Source organism: Channa argus, chromosome 3, assembly GCF_033026475.1.
Source record: "Channa argus isolate prfri chromosome 3, Channa argus male v1.0, whole genome shotgun sequence".
Lineage (NCBI taxonomy): Eukaryota > Metazoa > Chordata > Actinopteri > Anabantiformes > Channidae > Channa > Channa argus.
This window is the reverse complement of record NC_090199.1, coordinates 20,510,001-20,536,515: the sequence shown is the minus strand read 5'-3', so window position 1 is coordinate 20,536,515 and position 26,515 is coordinate 20,510,001. Positions and strand designations below refer to the sequence as shown.

Here is a 26,515-nt window from a genome sequence, read left to right as displayed (position 1 = left end):
CTGGCTTTGACCTGAAGCAGGGGAATGAAATAGCATAAAAAAGGTTAATTCTTCAAAACTGGTCCAACTTTTCAAGAACTACAGACATTTTTTTTACAGAGACTCTTTGTGTCCAAACCGTGGCAACGTTACCTTGACCACTGATCAAGTAAAACAAACCATTCAGGTATGAGCAGCAAAGAAGGCTTATCTGGGACTGAAAAAGTAAACTGTGTTTAAATTAATATGCTTAAAAATGCAGTGAAAACAGTTAAAAACATTTTATACAGTTAAGACTCTGCACAGTCATGATTTACACAACACGAACGTGTGTAGGAATGTGGAATTGGCCAATACCATACATTGTTGGATGACATTACGTTGCATTTAAGAAAAACTGAGTGATGTTTCTTTCTGCAGGGTCATGTGTAGGTTCTTTAACCTGTGCAGATGTAGGAATGTAAATCTTTTTTGTTGTATAACATTTTACTGACTTGATAAGCCTGTTGTTATAAACAGCTGTTTCTGTTATTTGTGCTGTTTTTCTTAGTCCATCACAAAAATAAAATAAAGGTGAAAGTCTTTCACTTTTACTTCACTTGCTACTTTGGCCGTAAAACTTTGCAGTGAAAGAATGAAATTTGTGTAGACTTATTAGTAAAATAATGAATTTAAACCATTTGGAATAAGGCTGTAACAAGTGCTGTGAATACTTTCTGGATGCACTGTATATATTTTTTTAATTATTAACATTTTGCAGGAAAAGATCTAAACCAACAATGACCCTATCATGGTAGGTATGTAAGTACAATTTACTTGTGTATGAGGGATGTTTTGAATTAAATGCTAAATACTTTTAATGAAACTTTATATTTGAGAGTTAGATATTCAGTAGAATAAAAGTGGACAGATAAAGAGACAGATTTATTCATCTAGGGTTGAAAAAAACAGCCTTGAATTTCAATGTTAACACAGAATCTGTTCCCAGTCTTCATTTTATAAAATGTATGTGTGTAAACTGAATGGGAAAAATAACATGCTCTTTTTGAGTATGTTATTGAGCATGTTACATCTCTTTTTGATCCTGGTTGTTGACGCAGACACATAACATCACAACAAGCACGGCCAAGGTCCTGGCACATTGTTGCTGGGAGTCTATCAGTAAATTTACAACCTTGGCAGCCAGTTTTTGTAGGTACATTTTTTTCTACCTTAAAACTATTTTGGCATTAATGAAATAAAATTGACTGGGGAAAATCCAAATGCATTACTCACTGTATGAGATGTGCGAAGTTTGTTTACTGTGAAAATTAATTTCAAGTCTAGTGTAATCCTTCTTCTGAGTACAGTTTTCATTTTCATTTTAGGGAATTAAGCTTGTGCAACTCGATGAAATGTAACCAGTCGTGTGTTTACGATCTAGTCCATGTTGAACTGATTATTTTCCCCAGTGATTTCTTACTGCTGCCATTATATCGTTTAAAATACACTGACAGCTGACAATCCAGAAAGCTCTGGTTCCTCTGAGAAAAAAAAAAATTAACACTCCCAACAGGGCTCGCTGCGATTATCCTTAACCTCTGACCGACTCATCCTTATGTCTCCACACAAATACCTCGCCACCATCATATCACTTAAGACACCTTGACAGCTAACAATTCAAAGGGTTCTGGTGGCCCTGAGAAAAACAGTCCCAGTGTAATTATCCGTCGCCTCACAGAGGTGTTGTCAGACATGTCTCTTCCTTATGTCTGACAACAAACATGAGGTCGCTGACAGAATTGGTGGTCAAATCCTCCTCTGCTTTTTCTGAGCTGAAACTCAGCACCATCTGTGGCTGGATTGCGAGTGGAGGTGGGTGATTTCTGTGTAAATGCTTGTCAGCTGGCTGCAGACCTTCAGCGCTTTGCCAGGTCTCAGTGTAGTGGATTTGGCTGAGTTAAATCCCACATATGTATGCTGCTCCACTGTGAGGCTGGACACCATCTGTACAGTCTCTGCTGTCCTTCTTTGTGTGTGTGTGGATGTGCGTGATGAAGTAATGAGACTTTCAGTGTGATTATTTGTGGAACGGATAGGATCTGCAGGGGCTGGAGACTGGTATTTTAATTCATAATAGACATGTGACATTTACATTTCCAATCTAAATAGCAGAGGGGTCTGTTTTATAATAATGAGAATGACAAATTTTAGACTTCAACACAAAATCTTTAAAGCATTTACAGATTGCATCAATATTTTTCTCTCCCTAACAAACCATTATGATCACACCTGGTGAGCCAACACACAGTCTTGTTGCTCTGTGCCTTTTCACTGAATTTCAAGAAGCAACAGTGGCACAATTAAACCTGTCTCAGTGTTTTCAGACAGAATGAAAATAGAATTTTAGAAGCAGTGTTATAGCATACAAAGTCAGTAAGAAGGTGCATATGGATGTAAGTTGGCACACTTGCTTAAATGTCATTGATCCAGAGGCCATTTATCATAACCACAGGTGTCAAAGTTCAGGGTTTTAGTAGGTCCCAAATACAGAGACCTGCACAAGTGCAGGTATGTTTGCACGGTTGCACTGTAGTTTGCAGACAGACAATATTACATCCACAGAAACACAATAAATCAGAAGACACCACAATGAAAAAAACCTGCTCCATTCCATAAAAAAAGAAAAAGAAAAAAAAGAAAGTGGCACAGATGACAGTAAAATGATACCAAGACTGACAAAGGCTGACAGAACTCAGGGAACTTAAATTGTCAAATCCATCAATACCAAAACAGGGGTGCAGGCTGAGTGAAAGGAAACAGACAAATAGTGTGAAGCCGAGAGGAAAACATCTGATCACAGACACAGATCATGACCCTGGGTTAGTACGGCGAGGTGGTGATAACGAGCTGCTCTGTTTCCAACACCTGTCCCAAATCCCACTGTCAACTGTCTGGAATTTAACAATATGGTCCCTTATTACATTAGCTAAGCTATTATAAGGGACCAGTAGCAATAGCACGAAACCTGAAATTCATTTTCTCTGCTACACCCAGCACTCGCTCTCTGTTTTTCTAAACTGTTTTGCTCAGCCCAGTGCTTTAGGTAGCTGTCATTATGAAACTACAATAAATGAAAATGGTTTAAATGTACTAGTAAATCAGAAATCATCAGAGGTTCTCGGGTTGGTCAAAGGGGCAAGACTGTCTAGAAACTTTGTGAAGCTTTCACAGACAAATAATGGGGATCACTGATTGGCTGTTTAGGTCCCTTCCTTCTTTCTGGCTACCGACTGGGTGAATGAAAATGTGGCTGCTCCCTCACATACACTGAACACAGTCAGTCAAGAAGCCAAAGCCACCTGACAGCACATTCATTAAGAAATATTAGCAAATATCCTCAAAAGGAATGCATCTGCCCAAAATACACACAGAAACACTTTTGTGGCAAAACATTGCAGGGATCTAAAAATCTCAATTCAAAAAAGTTAGGACGATGTGTTAAATGTAAATCAAAACAGAATTCAAAGATTTTCAAATTCCATCAACCCATATTTTATTCAAAATAAAACAAAAACAAAATATCAGATGTTGAAACATCCCTTCTTCTTTTAACAACTGTCTGTAAATATCTGGGAAGTGAGGAGACCAGTTGCTGGACTTTTAGGAGAGGAATGTTGTCCCATTCCTGTCTGATGCAAGATTGTACCGAATCAACAGTTCTGGGCCTTTGTCGCTGGATTTTTTGTTTAATGATTCACCAAATGTTTCCTACTGGTGAAAGGTCTGGACTGCAGACAGGCACCCGGACTCTTATCCTGCGAAGCCATGCTGTTGTGATGGATGTAGTATGTGGTTTAGCATTGTCTTGCTGAAGTATGCAAGGTATTAGGACCCTGAAAGAGATGTCTAGATGGTAGCATATGTTGCTCTAAAACCTGTTTTCTGTACGCCATAGGCACTAATGCACCCCCATCCAATCAGAGATGCATGCTTTTGAAATGTCCACTGATAACAAGCCGATGGTCCCTCTCCTCTTTACTTAGCAGGACGTGGCTGCTCCTTTTATACCCAGTCATGGTACTGACCTGTTGCCAATTAACCTAATTAGTTGTTAAATTCTCCTCCATTTGTTTTTTTTATTTGCAGAAATTACTTTTCCAACCTTTGGTTCCTTCTGTTTTTTGACACAGGTTGCTGCCTTCAAATTCAAAATATTTAAATATTTTCCCCGAAATGGTAAAATATCTCAGTTTCAACATTTGATATGTTGTTCCTGTTCTATTGTGAATAAAATATGGGTTGATGAGATTTGCAAGTCATTGTTTTTATTTTCATTCCAAGATGTGCTTGGTGAGCATTAATATAGATTTTTGCCAATGGTTACTATAGTAAGGAAGTATATGCGTGACATTGTCACTTTATATTGCGTGTTATTTTTTTTATGTAATTTGCTTTATCACTTAACCTTACCCGGACGTTTTTGTGACTAACCCTAACCCATGTTATCTCTTAAATAACCTTACCCTGAAGTTTTTTCCCTAACCCTGATAATAAAACACGGTGGCATGCTAGGAGTCAAACAGTGATACGATAGGGTACCTGTGGTTCTGGAGATGGGCATAAAAAGGGGCGTGATTTGACACACACTATCATTATCTGATGCTCTGGTACGATAATGTGTTGGGACTGTTATGTTTGTTATGGAAACCAAACAGCGGTTTCACAGTGTATTTCAGTCCTATGTTTAAAACATGCCCCCCGATCCACCTTAGACTTCTACCTACATAGACTCATGAATGTTGGTAAAATTAACTTTTGCTCCTGACACAATCACTCAAACTCTCGATATTTCCTAATTATAACATATTGATTTTATGCACCTTCTGAAAAGAGAAAACAAGTTGAAATTAGCTTGACTCACTTCAGTCATCTACAACATTAAAATGTAACTTATCCAATAATAAAAAATATCTATATGTAATAATACAGTTATTGAGAGGGTGGAGTCTTTTTACATTTGATACCAACATATTTTTTTGTGATAAAATAGTTTTACCCTGATTGGCAGTGAAAAGTAGTGAAAGTAGTAGTACAGCAAAGGGTCTGAATGCTTTTTCAACTTCAAATGAACAATTTTAAATTTTGTTTCTGATTTTGATATAAATAGGAATTGATCTGACATTTTGGACAGTTAATACAACAGCTGAACTTCATACCCATGACTTTGCCTCATGTATTGACTTTCCAGCGTGAATCACACAAACTAGTGCATGTACAAAGTTCATTTTGCATCTCACAAACACAAAGGCCTTGGAGTGACCCAAGGCAACATTATTAGAAGGAGGCTGAAGAGGGCAGTGAAAGCAGGTCATCATCAAAATCAGCTGATAGGCTCCCGTTCAAATTGCACGGCAAATAATATCTGTACATCAAAAATACGTCTGATCAGCTGAGACCATCTGAGCAAAACCAGTTGAGAGCAGATGCAATCCAGGTAATGGAGGCCACCCATTCTTAACCTCGGCTCCCCATTACACATCCACTCAGCGGCCTATTTCAGCAGCTGCATGTTCAGGGACAAACACGTACACATGAAAACAGAACTTAAAACGGATATGTGAGGACTAAAGAGTGGATAATGGCAGCTTGTTGATGGACTGTGTCCATTATTTGTTCCATCATCTGTTGTTGGATGTTTGTATAACTGTCTTGGTAATGGCTGTGTTTTTATTTTGGGCCTGTACTGTAGGCCAAGCTACAGTCTGGCCAGATGAAAGCCCGATTTGTTTGCCCTGTTGCATTTTTATAAACAGTTTCTCTTGTGCCTGAAATAACCTGAAAATGTGAGAAATTTAGACAAAAATTGAGCCATTATTTTTATGGTGTTTTGGAATATGATTTTACATATTTCAAAAGGTCATACCAGGAAATATTGTAGCGTATTTCCTGTAAACGACAGACTTTTCACATCACAGTACTACTACTGCTACTACTTGTATGACAGTTCTTAGATCTTATGTCTTTTTGCATCTTCCATCTTGCATTTTGGGGTTTTAATCCATACGAATGTGTTTAATCCATACAAAGTTGATCACTTGAAGGAGATGTATCATCAGTGTAATTAGTCTGCACTTAATACTGCATTATTAGAACTCACAATTCATTCAGTTAATGTGCCATTCATTTTCTAACTCAATCAGCTAATCTTTACTGCGTGAAATGTGCTCATTTAGTTTCTAGAAATTACAAATGTTCCACATTGATACAGTCACTTCATTATTAATAAATGGATTGATTGTTGCACGTCTGGTTATCATGATGAACTCTAATGACAGTAAAATGTGGCAGTATGTTAAGTGAGAAAGATCACCCTACCCCAGGCAAATCATTTGAAAATGATTAATAATATATGTTTGAAAGCTTTTTTGGTTCATTGCAAGTATTTGGAAGCCCTGAAGATGCTGTTTCAAATCTATAGACTTAAACGTTCATAACTTCTTAACCAAAAACCACATTAAACAAACATTACTGAAAAACTTTAGGTTACGTTTTCAGGACTGTGAGAAAAAATAGATCAGCTTGGTTTTTACACTGACCAAACAACTATCATTAGGTTCAAATGTTGCATAAGAAACCAGCACGGCTGTAGAGTGGTTATTGATGCTGCCTCACAGCGACAAGGTCCACAGTTCGATTCCACCTGGTGGCTGTGGTCTCTCTGTGTGGAGTTTGCATGTTGTCCACGTGTTTGCGTGGGTTTCCTCTGGGTACTCTGGGATCCTCCCACAGTCCAAAGACATGCATGTTGGGTTAACTGGTTATTCTAAGGTTTCCATGAGAATAAATAGTTGTCTGTCTGTGTATGTCTCTCTGTGTTGGCCCTGGGATAGACTAGTGACCTGTCCAGTGTGATCCCTGCCTCTTGCCCAATGACAGCTGGAATAGGCTCCAACCCCCTGCAACCCTGAGCAGGAAAAGTGGTTACAGATAATGGATAAGTGTTGAAAGTGTGTGAAATTAAATCATCTTTTTCTAATTGCACACTTGAAACCACTTAGAAAAGCAGAAATCTTTCATTAAACTCCCGCAGAAATAATGTGTCTCAGTGTAGAAATTCATCACTCATTGCTGAAGAACCTGAGTGAAAAATATTATTGGCTGACCTGAGCATGTAAACAACATTAAAAATGTAGACAAAGCTACTGTATCACAAGTATGTTACTAATCCTTGGCAGTATTAAAGCCTCCCACTAAAACAAACAATAATCAATCATGCTCAAATACACACTCTCTCAATGCAAACAGGAACAGAAACACAGTACAGCAGACACACATACACAGACACACACACAGGAGGCCATCATTTGCTATGGCACACTGACATGATGACTGATGGGACCTGGATGACGGATGTCGAGCCGGATCGCCACCACTGTGTGATATCACTGTCTGCTGAGTAAATGTGCATAAATCAACAAAAACTCCGCACCCTGTGAACCAGTGGACACACAGGTTAATGCTGAGCCACAGAGCGTAGCACCTATGATCACAATGTCTGCACAGTGTGTCCACAGGAGCATCTGAGAGATAGTCAACAGTGATCGGCAGATTAAACATCAGTCTTGTGCGTTTTGTAATCGCAGGTGATGTTTCTAAAGAGGGATGATGGGAAGCAGTGAAACAAAACTGAAACAATATGAGAGATTTTAGTGATGTATTTTTCCTCCTACTCTTTTGTGTCTCTTTAAGTAACCTGAACTAACCTGAAACTACAATCTCTTATTAGCATTTGTAAAATCTGCTTAGGCTGTGGAGCCTTATCCTGGATGTAGGGTTATGTATGTATTAATGTTAGCAATTTAGTGGGTGTTCATTCATTGCTTTAATGGCTACGATGCACTTGCACTTGCACATAAACACACTGTGACACACAGGTAATTAGAGAATTAGAGCTGACCTTTCCTGACCCGCAGTGTGCCTCAATAATTACACATTTTCTTGCCTTTTGTACATGTAGCTGATGATAGGCACTGCCGTGGCTCGTCTGCACAAATCAGTGAGATTATTCATTTGAGGCATTGTTTGTATCTGCTGACGGTGTTGGCATGGCCATCTGTTAAAGAAGACAGGTCAGGGACAGGGGCCAATAAAGTGGTGTAATCAGACTGTAAATGAGTTCAACATGATCTGTGACTCCCTGCCTGTGTGAAAGTCTTTATGTGGGAAAGGTGTCATTGAAGGGATTTATTAATAGCTCATCAGTGGTCTGTGCTGAATAAAAGCCTTTTGTGGGTAACTTTAGGAGTTAGAAATCATCATAAAGTCATTTAGAAATATTGACATAACAAACATTTTTAACCAAGCTCGTCATGCGCCTCAACAACTGTTATGTTACCTTTGTTCCCAAAAGGTGTGATACCTTTGTGATCAGCAGAATTTTCATCTACAGTGGCATCATAAGGTCAAACTTCCAAATTGTCCAATATTTTGCTTCAAATACTTAAAATATTTTAAAATGAATGACATTTCTGCATTTTACTTTTAGAGTTAATAATCAAATGGCATTATGCCACCACTAGACCATGTCAGCATTTCCACTGTGATCATGTTGGAATGCTGGTGTTAGAGCTCAAGTCAGTGTTGTGCTTAACAGAGCTCTTTGCATAGTTGTATACGCTTGATTAAATGTTTATATTTGACATACTGTAACTAAATATGAGACAGGTTTACAATACATGCTTTAAAAAGAAAACTCTTTGTGCTTTTATCACAAGTTGAGTTTGAATTATTTTGTCATTTGCACCTTCAGTTGTATCAATGACAAAATAAACACTATATTCACCAAATGTACTGTGATGTAATAATTATCAATATAACAGTTATCAACATTGTAAGTCAATTCTATTTGTAAAATAAAACAAATGCAAATGATAAAATTCAAGACCAAACTGGTTGTTATATATTTCGACTGATTTATTCCTGTGCAATGAAAAAGGAACAAATGAATTAAAATAAATTATTAAACATATTACTGACATTACCAGTCACTTTTATAATAATAATAGTTTCTAATGTGTCTGATAAATAAATTGCTTGTTGTGGACCTGTTTTTAGAGATGCTGTGTCCTGAGCTGTGACCAATTCTTTCAGACGTGAAAGATTCTACGATCAACAGTAAAAATGAATGCTGAGAGAGACTTTAAAAGCGAGGCCTGCTTGTCTCAAAATGCACAAATAGAAAAACACTGCTGATGAAGAATTGGTTAAGTTGTTCAACAAAACAAACAAATTGTAGATATTTTGTGTGTCACATTTAGAGCAAAGCACAGTTAGCAGAACAATCCTTATAATTTAGGCAGAAACATTCAGTAATAGCTTAAACGACAGTGGAACGGCACTTTATTTATCACTTCAGCGAGTTCTCATCTACAGTTAGAGCTGACATAGCTTTTTCAAATCCAATTTCTACTCTCAGTTTGCAGTTTTCTAGTTCACACTAGGGGACAGACATCAAAACGGGCACAAAACTAGATTAACGCCATCTGTTAACATGTCTTGCCTAAGGTGGAATTGAATAATACCCTTCAGGAAAACCTGTTTGTAATCCTCTTTAGTTTTTTGCTAAAAGTCACCCTCTGTGAGAAGGCAGCAGATTCATATGTGGTGTCCATGTGGGGAGATTTTCTTGGATAAATGTAGAAAAGGGAACCATATGTTTTCTCTAAGGGCCTGTTTGGCCATTTTGTACGCTGTCAGTCAGTCAGAGCAATGCTAATTGATTGTGACAGATATCAAACCAAAAGGCAGAGTTTCTTCTATCTGTGCCTTCCAGGCTTCACCTACACTATGAGATTCACACCTCATTTCCAGATCTGATCGCTGAAGTCATATTTCATTGTTTCACCTGCCCCTTATGCAAGTGTTCATGTTACACAAACTGCATAAAGATGAACTTCCTCCTATAAAAAAAATGTCAGGTCTGTGTGCGCGCCGGGGGCTCTGATTATCTACATAAAGGTATTCATAGCCATATGCTAGGTTTATATGTTTTAGCTTGTTTAAACAACATGTCACAGAACAAGCCATTCAGCAAAGTCATAAAGTATGTAATTGCCCAATAACAACTTCTTTTTTCTCCCCTTGAATAACTGTAAATTTTCCAGCATTTAGTTGGATGACATACAAGAGAAAATCCTTGCAGAGGTGACCTTAACTCCAACTTAAACAATGTTAGCACCCTCAGCACTACACGTTAAATAATTTAAACCCACTGCCTGCAGTGTTCATAGTTTTTTCATATTTTTACTGAGTTATTGCGTCTTTGTATTTAGAAGATTGTAGATATTTTGTTTATAAATCAGCTTCTAACAAGATCTGCCAAGATCAGATGACAGAGGCTAGATGTTACTGAATGTAATTAACTTACAACAGAACAGGTCAAATGGCTAAATCGTTTGACTTTTAGGCCCCACGGGAGCTACATTTTTTGATTCAATTTATATTTTCCATCATAGTTGTGTTTATGATTAAAAAGTTTAAATTATCCAATAATAAATATTAGGTGAAAGACAGTTTGTCATGTCATGTCCTTTTCATCCAGAGAGATAAACCCACTGTGGGAGACACAAGGAGAGCATGAAAGACAAAGGAAGAGAAAGAAAGGGGAGGTGAGGGGGTGGTAGAGGACTACGGAGAGGGCTGTTGGCCTCCCTCATCAGTGTAAAAAGCATAACTGCAGTCTGACCCTCCGATACGCATCAACCTCTGCAAATAGCATGCTGTCACTAACCAGTGCACGAGAAGCAGCTACATCATGTGCATGATGTAGCTGCTCCAGTGTAAACTGAAGTTCACACTTCAAATTGAAACAAGCTCCCAAACACAACACACACATATTCTCATACATAGTCAGGCACTAAAATCTGTAACCTTACAGACAGAGTCTTATTTTTATGTGTAGTACCCACTCACTGGAGTTGTCACTGACTAATGCATGTAATTAGGCCTCTTAGATCAGGCTGGATGAGTACTCAATAAGTACACTGAGTACTAATAAAAGAGGAGTTTGAGCCATTTGTTGTGTGTGTGGTGGGTGAGTGAGTGGGCTTATGTGTGCATTTATGTATTTTGTTTCATGGTACATGATGTGCAGAGCAGAAAGTCAGAACATAAATAATGTGTTTCTCTTGAATCACTTGTTTTATAGTATATAGAAATCATCCAAGGACATGAAAATATTACACCAAAGGGGTGGCAGTGGCTGAGTTGGTTGGTAGTCGTCCACCAACAAGGGGGTTCACAGCCTCATTTGGTTCGTATGTCAAAGTGGCCCTGGACAGTACAGTGAACCCCCAAACTGCCCAAAAGGAAATTTTGACATGAGACATATATGATGCTAAGATCAGCATGTTATCCTTGGCTCAGTGCACTGCTATGTCTAATATAGCCTTGCAGAGCCATTTGATACTAAATCCTACTAAATACTGTTACTCTGCAGTCGCCATTGCTGTAATAAAAAGACGGCGCATGACAATAATTGGCTTTTGGAAGGATAAAATATGTCACAGAGTGGAGTGGTCTGTCTGGCTGACAGCATCAGAGACATCAGAAATAAAATGTATTTAGGAAATTACCAAACTTATTCTTTAATGTTTAAATATTTGACTTAGATTTGAAATGATTTAATTGTGCTCCACAAAACCCTGCCCAGTTTTTCAGGTAGCCAATGTCATCAAATTACAATTAATGCTCCTTAGTGTGCTAATCAAGCAAAAATAATTAAAATACTTAGATTAAAGATCCTCGGTTCAAATCCACCTGCCAGCTGTGGCCTTTCTGTGTGGAGTTTCATGTTCCCCCCATGATTGCTTGGGGTTTCCTTCAGGTATTTCCTCCCACAGTCCAAAGACATGCATGTTAGCTTAATTGGTGACTCTAAAATACCCGTAGGTGTAAATGTGAGTGTGAATGGTGGTATGTAATTGTATGTATATGCATTGGCCCTGAGATGGACATGGCGACCTGTCCAGGGTGTACCCCGTCTCTCACTCAGTAACAGATGGGCTTCGCTTCGAAAGATGTCGCTCACAGATTTGTCCCTAATGTCTAAAATACAGTAATTAGAATACACTGTAGGAACTGTTCTGCTGCAATAACATTCCTTCTAAATAACAAACAGAGTACATGTTCAATGTGCAGTACTTGTTTTTGTGTTCTTTGCTGTGTGTTGCTGTTACATGACACTTACTTTGACCTCTTCATGTGACATTGCTGGAAATTATAAGGCGACGGGGTTTGAAATTGGCCTGACTTTCTGCTGACTTCATCAGTGGCTGCCAGTCAGGCACAAAATTAACACATTTTCATACAGAATATCTTGCTTTAAGCTTAGTTAAATCCGGTACAATTGGAAAGCAGAACTTTAACAACGTAATTTTCTTGTCACAACAGGGACTTTACACTTGGCCACGGCTTTTCCTGCGCAGTCACAGCCCCAGCGTGCTGAGATAATCACTAGACTGATAATTAGACAGACTAGGAAGGCTATTATTGTTGCTAATGCTTCCAGGGCAGGCTCTCATCCCTTTAATCACACAGGACAGAGGAGTAATTTTTGACAGCAGGGTTAGGTGACCACCTCTGAACACCTTGATGTTCATTATTAGAAGATGAATCACAAATCCCCAAAGGAGAAGCACATGTGAAACCCTACAATGGCAGAAAACATACTCTATTGATGTTCAGTGGGTTAGTCAGTCATTACAGTAAAAAGACCCAGAAAAAAGATTCAGTCATTTAAGATGTTTTCAAATAGATGGAACAACAAATCAAAACCTTTCAAAGGATTGTTACTGTACATTTCACTGCATTTTACCCAGTAGAGCCTTTATTATTAAGTGAAAGTCAGTTATTTCATCTTCAGTTATAATTCACCTATAATTAGCTTTACCACTAATACCACTGTCAGATTAAGATGTGGGTCGGCTCCGTTTGGTTTCAAACCAGACTGGGCTGGTTCTTGAAAAGAGTTTTTTCTGACTATTAGCAGAGCAAGATAAAAAAATATTTCATTCTCATGAAATAGAAGATACTCTCACACCAATGGCATAAAAAGTGTCTAATCTGCTGTCATATAACCCTGAAGTGGATTGTACCATTTCCACTCTGTAACTTGAGCCATCACAGATATGTGATCAATATCTGATCTTTCCTGATCGCAGTTAACTCAGATTTTTTTCCCACTGGAGTATGAACAAATCCAATCTGATTGGTCTAATCAGATACTTTTGTACATGGTCCTTTATCTGATTCCTAACTGATATCTGATAATAGGACCACTGTCCGAAGTGTCAGATTGGAATTAATGTGTGGTTTTTGTTTGGTTTGTCTCACTTTATCATTATTCAGAGTTTTCACCTCAAAGCTGGGAAAATAAACAAAGAAAAGAGAAACATCAGAGACAGGAGAACGAAGAGATGAGAGAATTTTAGATTTATTACACTTTGATGTTGAAACTTCTGTTTTAGCCAAACTAGTAAGAACACACCATAACCGAGCTTTTCTTTAATAGAATTTTTGCAATTTGACTGTTGCACAAATAACGTTATTGCTGGTATACTAAGCATGTGGCTGAGATAAATTTAGGACTGCAAGAGTAACTACTTACATGTTACTTACAAACATAAATGTGAACCACCAACATAAAAAGAATCTGACTGTAAATTTAAATTTATCATGAAGGAGCTTAATGTCAGTATAGCCAAAAGCTATTTTGCTGTGACAGCATTCATACTCCATCTCTTTTTCTCTCCCCTTCTTGGTCTCTCTCGGTTGAGTTAATGACATTTAAACATCAGTATCACATAACTGAGTTCTGTTACTTGTACAGTCAATCCATGTGTATTGTAGGTTTGACAACTCAGTATAACAAAGGTGTGAAAGTGAGTTCTTACAGTAACCGAATGACAAAAGAAAATCTTTAAATATATAATACCGTATCTTGTAATTAAATCTATATGTCTTCTATTCAAAAAGGTCACATATATGTGAAATTTCAATCATTTATCACCTTATTATACACTAACAATTGATGCTTCTTTAAAGGCTTAAATAAGAAACTTCCTTATCTCTGCTTATGACTACATTATAGTAATTTATAAACTGTTATTAATTATTTAGATACGCTCAAGACAGCAACAGTGGGGTTGGGAGGCTGATGAAATTAAGTGGTACTGCCTAAAGCAGAACAGGTTTAGTGACAAATTAGGCAGTAAATCAGAGCAGGCATGGCTGCTAAGAGAAATGCTGCCTCCATCTGCTGTAGGACTGTAAGTACTGCAGATTACTGCAGGGTATTCAACAAACCCAAGCAGCCATCAGGAATGTACAGGAACAACGTATTCAGGTTTAATGTTGAAATGATGAACGTTATACTTTAATTGTAATCAGTACTTCTTATCTGTCATTAATTTGCCATCTGTATACTGTATACTATTTTGTAGACTTGTTTATTAGAGACTAAATACTTTGTGCTACTCTATATTGTATTTCTTTGCCATTTTATTACTACTGTTGTATTTCATTAACCAAAAGAGGATGACAGAGAAACAATTTACAACAAAAGCTACTTGAGATGTTAGTGAATGGTCAACCTCACTTTGTCCTCACTGGTTACCTCTAATTTTCAGGCTAATAGTCTTAATGTTTACTATTTATTCCTTTTTCCATTTATTGACAATGCATAAGGTCAATGAGCTCATTCTTACAACAATATTGCATATTGTGTGAATGTCTTCCAATTACATAATATGCATGTACAGTCTAGTCATACAAATGTATTGCCTAAAGCCTGCAGTAACTTTCTAGCTTAGCAGGTTTAAACAACACTGAAAAGCCATTTAACCTTTGTGGAGTAATAATCCATGACATGAATGTAGTTTTTCTGCCCTGATGCTTTCTGGCAAGGAGTTCAGAAAGGGTATAAATTCCACTAACAGTATGACAAGTCAAAACCATGTCAATTTATGATATTTGCTTTCTAAAAAGTTCAATATTTGACTTTATTAAGTTAAAATTAAACTTCAAAACAAATAATGTTCTTGAAAACAAACAGGTTTCATGTGGGGTTTAATAACTATTACTCATTTATAATTGTATAATTACTGTGTATAATTGTGTTGGGGCGGCTATAGCTCAGTTGGTAAAGGCAGTTGCTTACGGACCACAGGGTGAGTGGTTCGATCCCTGGCCCTGGCTATATGTCGAAGTGTCACTGGGCAAGACCCCGAACCCCCAACAGCCCATTCCCCCTCCCCAGCGATGCAGTGCTGGTCCAAGCCCAGTAGAAATTGGGGAGGGTTGCGCCAGGAAGGGCATCCGGCGTAAAAACTGTGCCAAATCAACATGCGGACAATGATCCGCTGTGGCGACCCCGAACTCACGGGATAAGCCGAAAGGAGTAGTAGTAGACTCATTTATAATTGTGATTGTAATTTGTTATATTAGTCATCAGTATGATTCACATCTCAGTATGAGAAACATGTTTAAAATAAATTAAACATTGCATTTGTTGTTCCAGTTATTTGCTGTTTTGATTGTGCATCCATTTCCAAATAGGTACAGTATTGTTCGTTGATGATTATTGATTTTATTGCAGAGAACGACTTAAAAATCTTTCCCGTGTTACTCATTGGGACATGTCAAGAATGTGACAGTAGCTGTATGGTGGTGTAGAAGTTTAAAACAAGTCAGAAATCCTGTTAAACTAAACAACATATGTTGAAGATTACTGGATAGCTACTGTCACAATTCAGCACTGCTGACAGGAGCAGTATTAGTTCCAGTATTTATCTGAGTGAGATGCCCCAGTTGTTTATTCCTCTTTCTTGGTCTTCATGGCCAGAGCCTCCAAAGCAGTGAAGATGTTATGTGGTGTCTCGGTCTCCTCCAGTTTTGCATTAGCACAGAAGTGAGGGGGGATGTATTCCATGGGGTTCGAGTTCCCCAATACCCAGTTGAAAGTGCTGAAATGTAAAGAAAAACATTATTTTTTTGATATTCATTACTGAATGTTAAATACTCTGACACAGTTAAATGACATGCAGCTCCATGTGTCTGATGCTGATGAATTTTAGTAGATGATCCCCAGACTGCAATTAAACAGTTGTTAGTCACAGTGAGCATGATTTATTTAAACCTCTTTAAATTGTTAACAATTTTATGAAAAAATACTGCAGATTTTCACACTTATTGTTTAATGTTTACATACATTTTAGTATACCAATCTTAACTGTAGTAGTTTTCTGCAAAGTTAAAAGGTAAGAAGATGATAATTTTTCCAAACTTCCAGGTTTTAAAGAGAAGTGTTAAGGATGAATTAGGTCTGGACAGATAAGGGTTACAATGAACACTAGCCTTGTTTTGAAATGTACTGAAACTAGTGTAGGTTTCTCAGCTCTGGCTCTTACCTGATACTCGTCCATCCAGATGCTGGACTGAAGCCAGTAAAAGTCACAGGGATGCAGCCAATTTCAGTAAAGACAGCTGTGTACTTGCCTTAAGACATTAAGCACATGTTGTGTGGCAGTTTAACAATAAACAAAGTGCTCAAGCTGCACAAATTCATCACATCTACCAATAAACAATAAAATAAAACAAAAATCACACCAGCATTTTAATGTGTTTTAAGTTCAAAGAAATCAGCAAGCTTAGGTGGTTTGTGGGAGCTCAAAGGAAACCTCAACATTAACCTCAGTTAATTGCTGGATACAGTTCAAAAGAAGAACAAGGAGAATAGACATTAAATTGAAAACGAGAGAGACCTGAGACTTGAATCAGATTTTAACTCGAGAGATTTTGTAACTTGTGCATATCTCTGCTCCCACTGAGCCTGCAGGCTCTTTGTATGACGAGGGTGGCAAAACTAATGATTTCATCAAGTTTGGGCTGTTCATTATGCCTAGTTCTGGTCTCATTGCACACTGTATAAGAGTATCATCCTCTCAGGTTTTGTCAAACTGTTTGAGGTGTAGTGATCCTTCGTACCGTTTTGTGGCAGGTCTCCTTCCCAGGTGTTGACTAGCAGACCCATTCCCCAGGACGAGGAGGAGCCCAGAAATGCTTGACCTACCAGTTTAGCATCAGAGGGCACTTGCATGGGAATAAAGGTGACATCCAATGGCATCTTCTTGCAAGAGGATTTGCTCCAGTCAATCTCATAATAGACTTTCTGAAAGGGTGACCAAAGAAAATGAATGCAGTCCAGAAAGTAGCTTCTGTCAATGTCAAATAATATTTTTCTACTTTGCACAAAGCTGTTGAAGGTAAAATCTCATACTGGCATCATAGCAGGCACAACTACATCCTGATTAAAGCTTCTAGTCCTCACTCAATTTGTGTATAGGTTGAATAAACCGAATTAATAAATTGAAACTAGATATTTTTATAACCTGGTTGAAAAGCAGCAGCTGGTCCAGAGTAAATGTTTCATTGCCAATAAATCCAACATTTCTAACTCGCATCCTCTGACCAAGAGCGTCGTAGCTCATTGCTCCTGAAGACATGACAAGTCCACTGGCAGCCATCTGATAGAGACAGGGAACAAAGAGTAGAGAAAGACAGGCATCAGTTGTAAGATGTGATGATCCCGGAGAGACTAAAAAACACATCATATTTGCTATGCAAGTTTCTGGGACATTTTGAAACAGTGCATGATTACTTAATAATTCATTGTTTATCTTACAGTTAAATCGTGTTGAAATATGTGTATTAAATTTGATACTGTGGGTATATAAGCTGCTTTATGCCTAAACTGTTGTCACATTTTTATTTTTATAATGTAATTTCCCACATACCTACTAAAATACAAACACACACTATTTTGATGATTTAATTAATCTATTTAATGACTGAAAATAAGTTTTGGGTATTGTATAAACGGATGACAAAATGTGAGGCATGTGAGCAGACTCACCACATTGAAGCCTCCACTCATCAGTGGTGGAACAACTGTGGGAGAGAGGAAAATTAGTTGTAGTCTATAATTATTGTCTATAATTACAATTGTGGAACATTTGAATTACTGATTGTGAACATTTAGGCACAGTAACATTAACATACACTATATTGCCAAAAGTATTTGCTCACCTGCCTTTAGACCCATATGAACTTTAGTGACATCCCATTCTTAATCCATAGGATTTTATATGACGTCAGCCCACCCTTTGCAGCTATAACAGCTTCAACTCTTCTGGGAAGGCTTTCCACGAGGTTAAGCAGTGTGTTTATGAAATACACAATACACAGTGCTCGCAGTCTTTGCTCTAATTCATCCCAAAGGTGTCCTATCGGGTTGAGGTCAGGACTCTGTGCAGGCCAGTCAAGTTCTTCCATACCAAACTCACACATCCATGTCTTTATGGACCTTGCTTAGTGCACCTGAATTCATTTATTTTGGATGGGTGAGCGAATACTTGTGGCAATATAGTGTAGAACATTTTAAACATGTATACGTCTTTTGTCTTTGCAAGTAAGTACAAATGATTTGCCTAAAGTCATATATTTATTTTTAATAGAGTGCTGTCCAAGAGGGAAATTGGAAGTTGTGTGGTCGTGTTCTGAAGTCGTGTTCATAGCCTAAAAGCTTTTTACTTGCGAATGTGTTTAGGCTTCAAAAATAATAAAAGCGGAGTTCTTCACTAAAGCTTATTTTCCACAATAATCAAAAAGGTCTTGTTCTTTTTTGTTGAGTGAGACAGAGAGATGGTAACTTCTGGGGTTAGTCAACAACAGAAATACATTATCCCTAAGGCAATTCATTAAGTTAAAGTCAATCTTCATAGAAAGCAATTGGCCCTAATAAATTAAATGTAGCATTCAAGTCAATGGACCTGCAATTAACTTAAATTCAATAAATTTTCCTTAAACGAAAAAGGAAAGTAATTTAACAATATTTTAGCAAATAATGATTTAATACTTGAAAGCTAGAAACAATTACAATAGAAGTAAAACTTCCAAGTATAAAATACTTTTGGTTTTGCAGCCGATTTGTTTTTCTTTACTTTGCCTCAGTTCACTTCAGCCTCACACACGACTCACTGATACTGAGGTGGTCAGCAGGTCATCCATACTCACCACATGGTTTGGGTTCCTGGGCAGCAGTTGCAGCCATCAGCAGGCTGAAGCAGGTCAGCACATAGATAAAGTTCATGTTGAGAAGCTTGAAGACCCCGATGAGAAGAACTTGTGAGGACTTAAGAGTCAGGGAATGGCACACGCTTCCCTACTGTGCAGTATATACCTGCTCACAGGTGGCTGCGCTCACACTACATGGTTCGACCCGTCTGTGTTTTTTTTCTCTATGCCCCATGAGGGCAAACATGGCCATAAGGCAGCCTTTTTAAATATTGGTAAATGCAGGAGTAACATATGACCGCTGATAAGAATGCAGTGTGATGCATACATGCTTGTGTTTATGTAAAACGGTCAGTTAGTAGATTAATACAAAGAAAGGACATTTGATATAATTTCTACATTTATGAGTTTTTTCACATAAAAATTGTCTGTGATGTTGATATAATTTTAGAAAAGCAATTTAAATATAGATCAAGAGTTGAGAGATCTAAGACCTCCAGTCCACAGGTCATCTCATGTGTTTTGCCTGCAGATGTGAATAATCTCATGTTACACAGAAAAATGCCACCTGCGTATTTCTCAGCCTGCAGAACAGCGTTTATCTGAAGTAGCTGCAAATGCCACAGTGCATGCGGCTCGTCTTTTGTTTTACCTTTTGCCTATGCTGCTTTCGTTTGTTTGAATTCACTTTTCTCTTGACATTGCTAACTGCAAAAAATCTTTAATTATAGAACTAATAGTAAGTATTTAGTTAAAATGTACAACTCATTACAGTCGAGACTCCATATGGGCTAAAAGTAACACACATTATGATTTACACATTATGATCTAATATGATCTGATGCATTATTATGGTTTAACCATTTGACAGCACATGAAGTGGTTAAATCAGGCTAAAGTTATTGAAAGGATTACATTTGTGTAAACACAATGGTTGGTGTTCAGAGGATCAACCCTAATAACCTTGGTCATGAGATGAAAATTAGTTTTTGTTTTTTTTGTCCTTTTGGCTTATCAATAATTCCATGAGTTCAGCACACAGTTTTACTTCAGATCTTGTTCTAATCAATTATATTAATATTTCAGTGCAAGCTAAAACAGCTAAACCCAAGATAATTAAACTAGAACACATTATACTAATGTCATATTTCACTTGCTGAGGGATTGTATCATTTTAATGCTTAAGTGCCTTGCAAAAAAACACATTACAGTAGTTGTAGATGAAGAGCTGACAGGTTTAAACCCTCCAGTCCATTGGTCACCGACAGTGGTTTGACTGTGTAAAACCTCAAGTCATACTGAATAATGTCACATGCTTATTTTTGCGTGCCAGGCAGGATTCGTTGAAAGTAGTGGGCCACAGTGCATGCCTGCTTTTGTGTTACTTCATCTGGTTCTGAAATATCCTCTTTGCTTTTCGCTGTGTCCTTTGATACTGAATCCTGTATCATATCACATCATAGTTTTTTGCTGAGTTTATAATCATTTGATTTCATCATATGTGTCCAGCTTTCCAGTCATATATTTAAAACATTCAGATTTTGACCATTTAAAACCAGTAAAACTCGAAATGTGACACAACAGGATGCATTTTACATTTATTTTTCAATATGCATAATAAATTATCATCTCTGCTTATTTCTTAGATTTTCCACATCGTAAAATGGATGGCAACTAAACCAAACTCTTCTGAGCAAGAGATAATTTAAATACTTCAGTGCAAAACAGCTAAAGCAAAGTTAATAAAAAAAAAAAAAAAAACAGCTTGCAACCCCAAATTTAAAAAAGAAAGTAAGTTTTAAAAAGCTAGTAGTTAACATGTACATATAAATTAAAAGCAAAAAACAAAAAAAAAAAAAACAAACAAGCAACCATCCATAACGGATTGGATTTCAAGAGAAAAAAACATTTCTTTTTAAGATGTAAGTTCCCTTGTTTTGCAGCAAAGCATCAACTTACAAATTTCCACCTCATATACATATATGAATATCAACATTATGTATATTATGGTATAATCTAGTTACAATTTCTACAGGAGGTCCGTATTAATAAAGTTACACAAAGTGAGATTCTGTCCTTGAGTCGTTTAGTCGGGGTTGTGTCATCTGTCAAAATAACTATTAATCTGTGGGCATAGTTTTGTATATTTCCATAATTGTACATTCTGAGACTTAAAATATTGTCCATTATTAGAAGACTGTAAAGGTATATGCAGGGACACCGAGAAGTGCATGTGTGACTTGTGCAAACAGACACTAGTTCATTGTGTAATGTCAATGTCGAATCATCTTATCAACCCAAACAGCTGCAACACAAGCTTTAAAAGCACGCAGACAACAAGTCATCCAAAGAATCTCATTCCCCCCCTTTTTCCATGACTCCTTTTCTCCATCCTATCTTTTAGTAGTGTCTGCCTTCAGAGTTCACTGTGTGTGAATTTGAAATAAATAAAATAACAAATTGCTGACTGGTTTTCCTGTCCATAAACCTTTGTTACATTTTTACCCACAGTATAACATTCTACAGCAGTCACTAACACACCCTTCTCTTTAAATACATCCTACTTTCAATCAAAAATCATCTGTAGTGTCCACATGAACATTCTTCCTATAGAGTTCCCTACACATCTTCCTACTTAACATCTATGCTAAACCTAAATTATTCTACTGTATATATTTCTTGCTTCTCAGGTCACTGTCCTGCTACTACTTCAACAAAATACAGCTTTTCTTATCAGGCACCAGTCATCCTTACGCACAGATGTAAAAACATAATTGATTGAGTGCAATAAAACTGTACTGACATTTGAGACATATGATTCAGAGATTCAAAGATGCAGGCAATTGAATTCAAAGTTTTAAGTCCCGGTTTCATTTTGTTGGATGGTGGAAAGTCCTTGTTTTGGCAGGTTTTGGATTTGGCAGGCAGGGATTCTGGCAATGGGTCAAAATGGTGTATATAATAAATTATAAAACTAGATTGTCAAAGACCATCTCTTACTTGAAACCATAGGTAATTAATTCTGACAGTGTGGTCAGAATGTGAAGACTGTGGGAAAGTGTAGAGGAAGCCACATTATCCAAAGAAGGTTCAGCAGTTTAGAGTATGACCCATGACCCCCTCCTGGACAACAAAACCAGTATTTCAGAGTTCAGGACCTGCAAGAGCTGAGTGTGATGTCCACACGACCTTGACAATTTATGGACCCATAATTTGGCCCTTGTTCTTCTCCTTCTACTCCGCCGTGGCTCTCTGTCAGCAGTCGGACACCTCAGAGGTGTTGGAGTCACTGGCAAGTTTCCTGCGTTGTCGTACAGACTCATCCTGCTGAGCAGAAGAGAGTGTTGTTTTTGGTACAGCCAGAATCTCAAGAAGGGAACTCTGTGTTTTTCTAATGTCAAAACGTATCTTCCCATAAAAGATATTAGATATCATGTACCTTCCCAGTTGAATAAACTGTCTGATTATCATGACAGATCACGTACGATCACGTGTTACTGTGAAATGGAACTGTGCAAACACTTTTATCCTTTTAATTTACAGTGATTGTTAGCTGTCATCTGTGCATGTGGTTACAGATGACAGCCCATAATGTATAAATACTAAAATAATGTCAGTATATTCTGCACTTTCGTATAATGGATTGTAATGAACACAGCAGCCTTTATGAGGTCTAGAGACACCATTAGGAAACCAAGACATATAAGCAGGTTTCATTTAACAAGTAATACAAATTTAATCATGCTTGATTGTGTGATGGGTCATGAGGGGTAAATGTAGCCCTAGTCTGTTTCTAAATGTTCAAAGTTGGACTTTAAAAACATTAATATTATAGATTAAAATCCATTTATTGTAGATGAAGACAGTGATCTACTCTGGAGGAGGAAAATAATTCAGCAGCCTCATGGGTAGAGCATCAGGCTGATATATAAAAATCTCCCTGATCAAATCCTACCTAATGCACCAAGTGTGTCCTTGAGGGAAGCAGTCAGTGCTAGATCCCTGTGGTTTCCCACTGCACCGTAGGGATGGGTTAAATGCAGAGGAGGAATTACATTGTAACATGTGTGTCTCATGTGTTATGTGATCACTGATGACAAAAGAGCTTCTAAACTGTCCATCCATGGGAATGATGGAGACTGTCACTGTCACGTGGCTCAATGATACATTTTTAGTTTCTGTAATTGGTGTTTTGCTCAGGATCCCTTTATTGTTGGTTTTGGTCTTTTCATGGGATTTAGTGTTTTATATTTAGTTATTTAGTCTTTTTTCTGTCTTTTATTTAGTGTTTTATCTTTTAAAAAGGGAATTTCAGATACAGCAGGAACGCGTTGTCACTGAGATGATTGAAAAGTATACATTTGGTAGGCCATCTTTTCTGCTGTTAAACATTTTAACAAAGTTATTTTGTTGTTTGTGCGTGTGCTTACAGTCTGAAAGACACCATTTTGCCCCCACTCTCCTGGTGAGTGGTCCTCAGGGTCCTCTGCTTCATCCTCCTCTTCCTCCCCCTCCTCCTCTCTCACTGTGTCCATCCCATCTTCCTCGTACTCTGTGAGACAGTCTGACTCCTCCGCTGAATGGAAAGATTTAGAGTTAATATTACAGAGGGCAATTTTTTGTGTGTTACTGATCTACCGGGATTAAATAGTGCCCGTAAAATATCAGTGACATGTGCTACTGGTTTTCAATAAAACAGTGTGACCAGCTATTTATTAAAGCGATTAAATCAAACATGACTATGTCCGCTGGAGGACTTTTTAGATTGTGTGCAAGACGTATGGCTGCAGAATGTTTTAAAGTGTGTTAAAAGGGATTTAATATATTCTGAAATAATAAGAGAAATCATTTAAACACTACATAATGGATTGTTTTTTGTTTTTTTTACCTTCTGCAGCTACGTAGCTTTGGACTGGCTCTATCCTGGACACAATCTCTGCAAGGTCAGTGAAGTCAGCACCTGGACATGTGCACGACTAACAAAAAAGGAATGATTAATATGTACTGATGTATGTAATGTAAACCTCACCCATATTGATTTTAATAATGGTCTCCTTACGTCAGTTATCTTGCTGTCATTGTAGTCAGCTGAACGATGGTCCCTCAGCATGTTATCGATAATGTCACCTCGGGCCCAGCCAGTGAACAGTAACTTGCCATGTTGGTAGCCCACATCCTGTGGTACAGTGGATAACGTAAATAAGATAAATTAGATATGGTAACTCAAAATGTCAAGTTAATCAGTCAAGCCTTTTATTTTTGTATATAGTAATCACCTTATGAAAAAAAAAAAAAATTGTTGAGGAAGACTACTTCAGATAGCATCCTGCTGAGATGGATTTTTTAAGAATAAAGATTGCAGCTCAACATTTACTGTTAGCGGATCTTGTTTTCTTGCTCTTGTCATTCAGGTCTTAAAAGCACTACAATGAAGAATACAACGTTGGTGGGGATGCAATATTAGTCTGAGTAACAGATTTAGGAGTTTGAAAGTCTATCATAGGAAGAAACAGTAGTAATACAATGAAGAAGAATTATATAACTTTGGAAAGCTATCACTGTACAGTGCTGCTCTCCTTTAGCAGCCAGGCTCTGCATTGCAGCATTCTACTGCATAGGAAAGTGATTATTTACATATGACTGAAATTATTTAGGCACAGAGGCAGGGTTAACACAATGTGCTCAAGTCACACACTATTTACCATAGGTAATGGCAGTATATACATATTTAGGTAGTGCTGACAGCTTTACTGGTTAAAGTAAGGTTATTTCAGTTGTCAGTAATGAACAATTCTTCTGTGAGGAACATTTAAGTGCTTGCTGTAGCTGGAGTCAACAAAACCCTATTTGTTAGGGAAGTAAATTTCCGAAAAGGTTTCTGGATTTTCAGAAAATCCAGTGGACTGACACTCAGTTATATAGTTCAGTTATAATATAAGGTTATAATGTTCTTTTAATACTTTCTCCATCCTTTCATTAATCCATTTCATATGAATAATTTAAGCCCATAAACATATTATTTATGAACCTGAACCTCCAATTTTGGAGGCAATGGCTCCTTAAAAATACAGTGGGTCAGAAACTTATTTAATTTAATATTACTGTATGTGAATATAAGCAGCGACAAAGCAAAGAGACTCTTGATCAGGACATTCCTACTACTTCAGCCACACAATGCAACAATAGCACACCAAAAATGACTGCTTTGCAACTAGGAGTAATGCTGTTGTTACTTCACATGTCAGTATTGACAATTATTTGAAAGGTGCCCTGCATCAGAGTAAACTACTGGCTTTATATTATAGAGTAATAAATTAGGTGATTTGTGACTTAACACGATGCCATTTCTTTTATTCCTATGCTATTTAAAACAGGCCGTAGTTATAAGGTTACTTACATAGATCTCATCAAACTTGCCAAAGTCCATTGTCTTGAATCGGTCGATGGGTGGTCTGATATACTCACAGTAGGCACTTTTCTTTACTAGCTCTAACTGCCGCACACATGAAACGTAGGCCAGTCGCGATTGGATTTCGGCCATGTCTGGCACCTGCGGGAGTAGGTGTTGTAACAAACATATGTAGACCACAGGCAACCAGATTTTATGACAGACATCATAACAAATGTGCACAATTAGCAGAATTATCACAGCTACATATCGACACATACTGATATTAAATCGTACAAAACTCGCATATAATATTCTAAAGTTGCTAAGTGATCAGTTGTTACCATTGCGGTGTGTCGCCAACCAATAGTATACCTTTACTTTCTCTGCCCAGGGATTTATCCGTTTCCACAGCAACCACCAACCGGACAGGCTGTCACCATAGTTACAGAGGTCTGTCTCATCCTGGCTTCCCACATCAATGGCAATGACTGTTCTGGCACCCATGTTCCTTGCAATGTCCGCTGTTGGACGTATAACATATGTACCAGCATTCACAGACATGCACACAACAATGCAGATGGACGAACACGGCACAACAAAATCCAGCAGCAGAGATGACGAAACAACAAATCTTTTGTTACTCAGCTTGTTTTAGGAAATCTCAGTTAATTTTGACCATTATTATGAAAGACACAATGTTCGAACAGACTTACACCACAAAAGCATCAGTTTCTTAAGAGTGAGACATTTCCAATTAGCGACAGAGAGCACTGTACTTTTAAAAAAGAAGGACGTATACTCCTCTGGGCAGCACACACAGGGCCTGAGGCTGTGTTCTCTCTCAATGATTTCTCAGATTTTAAAAAAACAAAAACAAAAACAAACAAACAAACAAAAAAAAAGAGTACCAGGCCAGTGATCATTTTTGTGGTATAGAGTCTATTCAAAGACAAAAACAAGAAGACATCCCACAAGCCCAAAGCACTGATCCAGTGTGCCAAGGAAAACTATAAATGGAGCTGATCGAGCACA

At 37.6% G+C, this 26,515-nt stretch overlaps 2 protein-coding genes across 8 annotated transcripts in view; both read right to left on the bottom strand.

Annotated features, from left to right (window-relative positions):
* Positions 1 to 15,451: 15,451 nt before the first annotated feature.
* Positions 15,452 to 19,300, bottom strand: LOC137124694 (ependymin-like). The gene is made up of 6 exons (XM_067499786.1): positions 19,093 to 19,300; positions 17,933 to 17,967; positions 17,409 to 17,543; positions 17,005 to 17,188; positions 16,428 to 16,515; positions 15,452 to 15,983 (listed from the first exon to the last, which is right to left on the bottom strand). Exons 1-6 carry the CDS (start codon positions 19,166 to 19,168, stop codon positions 15,833 to 15,835), a joined length of 669 nt encoding a protein of 222 aa, XP_067355887.1. The 5' UTR covers positions 19,169 to 19,300; the 3' UTR covers positions 15,452 to 15,832.
* A 939-nt stretch (positions 19,301 to 20,239) lies between these two features.
* Positions 20,240 to 26,515, bottom strand: part of pnpla6 (patatin-like phospholipase domain containing 6) — a 33,204-nt gene continuing 26,928 nt past the window's right edge. For 3 of the 7 annotated variants that reach the window (XM_067497714.1, XM_067497717.1, XM_067497716.1), the window contains 6 exons: positions 25,856 to 26,004; positions 25,490 to 25,642; positions 24,152 to 24,268; positions 23,981 to 24,068; positions 23,523 to 23,668; positions 20,240 to 22,419 (listed from right to left, as the gene is read on the bottom strand). In XM_067497714.1, the coding sequence (XP_067353815.1) occupies positions 22,348 to 22,419; positions 23,523 to 23,668; positions 23,981 to 24,068; positions 24,152 to 24,268; positions 25,490 to 25,642; positions 25,856 to 26,004 (725 nt within the window). In that variant the 3' untranslated portion in view covers positions 20,240 to 22,347. Of the gene's footprint in view, positions 22,420 to 23,522; positions 23,669 to 23,980; positions 24,069 to 24,151; positions 25,643 to 25,855; positions 26,005 to 26,515 lie in introns of those variants that run through there. The other 4 variants (XM_067497715.1, XM_067497718.1, XR_010913871.1 and 1 more) reach the window with 3 other exon arrangements.

Excerpts from the sequence above, each read along its gene's own strand:
- LOC137124694 (XM_067499786.1), bottom strand. The coding sequence starts at position 19,168 with ATGAACTTTATCTATGTGCTGACCTGCTTCAGCCTGCTGATGGCTGCA. Across the intron at positions 17,189-17,408 it reads AGCTGCTGCTTTTCAACCAG|AAAGTCTATTATGAGATTGA; the intron begins GTTATAAAAATA and ends TCACCCTTTCAG. Across the intron at positions 16,516-17,004 it reads AGGAGACCTGCCACAAAACG|GCAAGTACACAGCTGTCTTT; the intron begins GTACGAAGGATC and ends TAATGTCTTAAG.